At 38.3% G+C, this 5,918-nt stretch overlaps 1 protein-coding gene across 3 annotated transcripts; it reads right to left on the bottom strand.

Annotated features, from left to right (window-relative positions):
* Positions 1-2,113: 2,113 nt before the first annotated feature.
* On the bottom strand, positions 2,114-5,455 carry LOC120480428 (uncharacterized). 3 transcript variants are annotated; one of them, XM_089132155.1, is made up of 5 exons: positions 5,158-5,455; positions 4,353-4,449; positions 3,992-4,073; positions 3,230-3,319; positions 2,114-3,124 (listed from the first exon to the last, which is right to left on the bottom strand). In XM_089132155.1, the coding sequence occupies exons 3-5, from the start codon at positions 4,016-4,018 to the stop codon at positions 2,852-2,854; spliced, it is 390 nt and encodes a 129-aa protein (XP_088988281.1). In that variant the 5' UTR covers positions 4,019-4,073; positions 4,353-4,449; positions 5,158-5,455; the 3' UTR covers positions 2,114-2,851. The 3 variants fall into 3 exon arrangements, 2 of the variants coding, with proteins under 2 accessions (XP_088988281.1, XP_088988280.1); XM_089132154.1 differs by having other exon boundaries at positions 4,357-4,449; XR_016168836.1 differs by lacking the exons at positions 3,992-4,073; positions 4,353-4,449.
* Between the last annotated feature and the right edge of the window lie 463 nt (positions 5,456-5,918).

Genomic DNA, 5,918 nt, shown 5'->3' with positions numbered 1-5,918 from the left:
CAAGTGTGTTGCAAGTGTGTTGCAGGTCTGTACTGAAGCAAATGCACATATTTGTAAAGCACATAATAGTAAATGGTTATAGCATAATAAATGTGCTAAATTAATATTAAAAGGAAAGAGAAAATGGTTTCAATGTTGTTTGTTGTTGACATAAAATAATGTGTTTCCAATCAAGGTCTTCTTATTGTGCCATTACTGCGTCACTCAGTAGAAACTAGCCAAATTAGGCCGATGCCAACATAGACAGGTTGTGTGATATGCCCTCATCCTCTAAAATCAATAATTACATAGATCCTGATTCTGACTGATCAATTGTTTAACCCAGCGTTATGTCATTCCCTAATAACAACCGGTGAAAACTGATAACACAGGCTCATCTAGGTAACTTAAGAAAGAGCTATGGTTCCTATGAAATGTTTTTCCTCGTGGAAGTTTTGCGTTTGGTGAGCTAATAAATATTAAAGCTCAAATCAATATTTTGTGTACAAAACAATTATTTAATTATGTAATCTGTCTGTCTTTAGCCTATCAATTAATGTGAATATTTAAATGTAAGTCCAAACAAATCACATTATAAATGTCACTGTATCACCAACAATCTGCTATCTCAAAATCAAACTCCTCTCACAAAAAATCACAAAGTCAAGATGCATTGACTTCACTTGTATAGAGTGCCGAAGTTATGACTTCACTTTGTAGGACAACTCGGAGGTTAGCTGTGCATGGGTTCCCTCGATCGAAAAGCTATGGGTGCTATTCAGGTGATTCAAGCTATTCAGGTGATTTAGCAAAAACCCATTCTAAAAACCCATAGAATTTAGGGCGAGGGAACCGGAAGTGCTAAAATGCTAACTCACTTCTGCGTTTGGCCTACACAGTGATGTCACTTCGGCACTCTATACAGATGTGCGATTATGTAGTCTGTTCCTGAACTTGTCAATCAAACGCTGATTCGGCGGACCATGCCACCTGTCGAAACACCTGTGAAACACTCCGAAGCTTCATTTAGCCCTAGTCATGTGACATGGGTAATTTGAATCACGCTTCGGATCATAGAAACTTCTGTACTCCAGGATCTCGAAAAGCATGGAAACGTATGTTTGGTTTCACTTTATTTGGATGGTCCCTTTAAATCTTAACATAATTTCTGTTGCCAAAGGTGCCTACTCCTTGTTTATTTGAGGGAAACTGAGGAGGAAAAAAACGGCGCATAAAGCAAGATAAGCTGTTATACCTTTTATTTTACTTTATTTGTATACTTGTAAATGTATTTGGTATTAATTTATCCTTGCACTAAATGGACTGAAAACCAGTTGATGTTATATATTGTCCTAAAGTGTATTCTCACTGTGTAGCCTACCGCCTGCAGAAATCTGTAGGGGATGCCATTGTTGTTTTGTATGGTTTGGCGGGCTATGTGAAGTCAGAGTACATCGATATAGTACGAGTACACGGGTGGGAAGTCTCGGGTTTGACTGGCGTTACAGTGCACTTTCACGGGTATAAGTTGGAAAAACATGGTTTACAGGTTGCCTGGAACGTGGCATAACTTAACCACTTAATGTGTGACCTGTGTGCTGGTATTACCATTGCTGGCTGTTGCCTTGCCTTGCCTTGCCAGTTGTTCATCATGTGTAGCTTGGGCCATCACAACTTCTAATAAAATGTGTATGTTTGTTCTTCATAACATAAGTACCACAAGGAATTAAGTACGGGGGCATCTTTACATTTAAAGTAAATAGAACGGGGCATCAGTTTACAATCAGGAATTTTATCGTTACACTGTAAAAAAATATATGCCTCTCCAACATAAAAATTTCTAGTGACCCGTTGCACCTAAAATTTTTAGTTGGCCCAATTTAAGTTGCGGAAACCAACTTTTTTGTGTTGTGCTGACTACCCCTGCATGTCGACCTAACTTGAAATAGAATGTTGTCAATTAAATATTTTCTGTTGACTGAACAGCTTGTTGGGCCAATGAACAGACTCAAATTGAAATAAAATGTTGTATTAATTAAATATTTCATGTTGGCCAAAAAGTCTATTTTTCATTAATGTTGGTCAAAAAAGTCTCTTTTTCATTATTTCAAATAAATAACACACTAGGCTCTGATAGAGTACATTTTATGCATTTATTAAAATACAAAAGACTTGCCTGTTAGTCTCAAGTAAAATATTACACAAGTATTCAAATAGTGCCGAAACAAGATCTGAGAGTTCAAGAAAGCGTGGCATATAACTTAGTCAATAGCTGTACAACAAATATCTGCTTTACTCAGTAAAACATGACAGTGGCTTTGCCTGTAAACATATGACATTTTTAGTCTGTTAGTCTAAGACTAAGGGCAATTACTGTACATTACATGGAAAAAATAAAATACAAAGTACTGCCCACTACTTTCAGGTTACATATGTCACTATGTACATTAAAACAGTTCTATTGGCAAAATAAATCTCTACTTTAAAAAATTAAACATTCTAATATTTCTCAGGGATGAATGCTTTGTAGGGATGGGCAACGATTAATCGCATCCAAAAAAAAGTTTGTGTTTACATAATATGTGTGTAGTATGTATAATTAACTTGTATATATAAATACCCATGTATGTATATATTTAAGAAAAAAATGTTATTAATATATCAAATATAATATTAATTATGTATAACTACAAAGTATATACATGCTATTTCTTAAATATACATGCATGTGTGTGTATTTATATATACAAATTAATTATACACACTACATACACATATTATGTAAACAAAAACTTTTATTTTGGATGCGAATAATCACGATTAACCATTGCCCATCCCTACTGCTTTACAAATCAAATATCAATTTATTTGATCAACAAGTTCCAGAGCAGCAGTTTAAGATAATCTTCTGGACTGCCTCAAATGTGTACCTTAAGTCCTTACTCCATTTTACAGCATAAAGCAGACCAAAGAGCATCACGAGGGCATTTGTGAAGTCTTCCAAATTGTCCATGACAACTTCCTCCTCCAGTACTACAGCCACATTGACCACTGTGGAATATGGTCCTGAGTTGGTAGAACTGTCAGTCACTTCCAGGATCCCCATTTTCATGGCCTTTGTGTGTGGCCCCAGTGCCTCAGTATTCTGTGAAACACAATAAATGACACTAAGTGTCAGACTGAAAGCATAATGTCTTATGCAATCATTACTGCATCTCAAACAGTAATACCATAAAGATATTCAAATTACCTTAATAGTCTTTGAAATTGAAGCTGGCTCTCTCATGTACAGGGGAAGACCACGAAGAACAGCAGACCCATAAGTGGTTAGATCTGTGGTCTGCCAAAAAGACAGGTCATCAATAAGACATTTTAACCCATTTAATCCCAAATTTTGCAAAAAACACAAAAATATCCAAATCAAGTATCTTTAATGTGCGTGTGGGGTGTGCTTGCGTGCAGGGTTATGTGGTGTGTGCGCGTGTGTGTGGGTGTGTGATGTGTGCGTGCAGGGTTGTGGGGTGTGTGTGTGTGCGCGCGTGTGGGGTGAGTGTGGGTGTGTGATGTGTGCGTGTGGGGTGTGCGTGCGGGGTGTGCGTGCATGGTTGTGGGGTGTGTGTGTGTGCGCGCGTGTGGGGTGAGTGTGGGTGTGTGATGTGTGCGTGTGGGGTGTGCGTGCGGGGTGTGCGTGCGTGCGTGCATGGTTGTGGGGTGTGCGTTGTGTGGTGAGCATGATTTGAGTGTGGGGTTTGTGGTGTGCGGGTGTGTGATATGCGTGCGTGGTGTACGTTGTGGGGTGTGTGGTGTGTGCGTGATGTGAGTGTGTGGGGTGCGTGCGGGGTGTGTTGCGGTGTGCGTGATTTGAGTGTGTTGGGTGCGTGATGTGTCTGGGGTGTGTGTCTGAGTGGGCTGTCTATTTTAGGATGTGCTCTCCATAAATGTTTTTTTAAGGGCCCTGTTGTTGTAAAAATACAAACACAGTCTGGATGAATGCAAGGAAAATAACCTTTACCTGCTTGCCAATGATGAAGCATTGCATATGTGCACTGCAGATGTGAAAATGTACAAAAGCAGCACTGCATTTAGCTTTAAGTCTGAAAAAAAAAAAATAATAAAAAATATAAGTCTTTGAAATTGAAGTTGGCTCTCTCAAGTACAGGGGAAGACCACGAAGAACAGCAAACCTATAAATAGTTAGATCTGTGGTCTGCCAAAAATACAGGTCATCAATAAGACATTATTAACCCATTTAATCCAATTTTTTCCAAAAAAAACACAAAAATATCCAAATCATGTGTCATTAGTGTGTGTGTGCGCGTGTGTTGTAAAAATACAAACACAGTCTGGATGAATGCAGGGAAAAGAACATTTACCTACTTGCCAATGATGAAGCCTGTAGCCTGTGTCTTGCTGCAGATGTGAAAATGTACAATAGCGACACTGCATTTAGCTTTAAGTCTGAAAAAATACCTGAAAAACAAATAAATAACGTTACAAATGCATAAACAACACATAGTTCTATACACAGAACCATACTTCAGTATGTATTAGGGTTTTCTAAAAAGTACTTGTGCAAAGTACTAGCTGCTAACACGATGGCACACGGGCTTTGAATGGAAACTAACTCAGAACTAGCCTAAATGATCAGTCACTCTGTGATAGCAAAAGCACTAAGTTAGTTGTCAAGACTAGCTGTCTGTTGCAGTCAATTATCACACATATATAAAGAATGCAACTGGAATTTAAAAATATTGAACATTTAAAATATTAAACAGGAACATAGGGTTGCCACCTATGTCTGATAAAAAACCGGGACATATCGACAACCCGCCCACCGGGAATTACATGCGTTTCTAACATGTCGAGTGCGAGGTCTCCCCCTCTGTGCCGTGCACGCGGCCGCGCACTACACAGTTTGAACATTCACGTAGCCTTTCGGTTTCGGAAACGAACGAGTGCTTAAATTTCCCGAGGCAAGTTATTAAAAAGAAGGACAAATGACAATCCTGGTAAAACCGGCACAGGTGGCAACCCATGCGATGCTTAACCGTGTGGTTCAACGTTAAAACCGCATGCCAGTTGGAAAGGAATGCTAATCACTTAACGTTACTCACAAGATATATTCTTAACCTAAATTTGCTAATTACCTCGCAACACAAATAAAGAAAATTCACTCACCAATTCAATGTCGTGACTCGTGGCGGGGGAAATTCAAAAGCCTGGTAGAACTCCTTTGCGCATGCTCAGACGATTGACGCTGTTCCCTCTTGCTCGGCCAACATAATATTTTTTGTGCAATGTTAAAAATTCTGTGAACACCGTTATTTATTTTCTCCTGATGAACATTTTGTAGTACAGTCATGGAAATCATGTAATCATTGACCAAACATATTTTTCTTTTTTGACACAACCATTATGTTGATCCAACATGTATATCCTCATTTGTACAACTATTTGCATCAATCATTTTTTACAGTGTACTTTGCGTTGCGCCGCATCCAGTGTACTCAGCATCATTGGTTAAAATGGGTTCTATTTGCTTTTGTCGCATCTAACATATACTCTCTCTCTCTCTCTCTCTCTCTCTCTCTCTCTCTCTATATATATATATATATATATATATATATATATATATATAAACAGTGCATATCATATTTTTATAATTTCACTGTGAGGGCGTGACAGTGTTTTTATACCATTTACAGTTTTGTAGAAGCATGTGAGACAGAAACCCACTCTATGATGTTGCTACTTCTTTCGCATCCTCGTTTTTTATTGAGCCTGGGAAGTCACCTGTAGAAAAAAACTCACATTTCACCCCCGCAGTAAACTGTACTCACAGATTATTAATTTGTTCCCTCGCTTTAACAAATTATGCCCATGGATTAATAAACTGTACCCACAAATGTCCAATCCGTGCATTTAGATTTGTAAACTGT

The sequence above is a fragment of the Pimephales promelas genome, chromosome 6 (assembly GCF_988280905.1).
Source record: "Pimephales promelas chromosome 6, fPimPro1.hap1.1, whole genome shotgun sequence".
In the NCBI taxonomy this organism is placed as follows: domain Eukaryota; kingdom Metazoa; phylum Chordata; class Actinopteri; order Cypriniformes; family Leuciscidae; genus Pimephales; species Pimephales promelas.
This window is presented reverse-complemented; position numbering and strand designations above follow the sequence as displayed.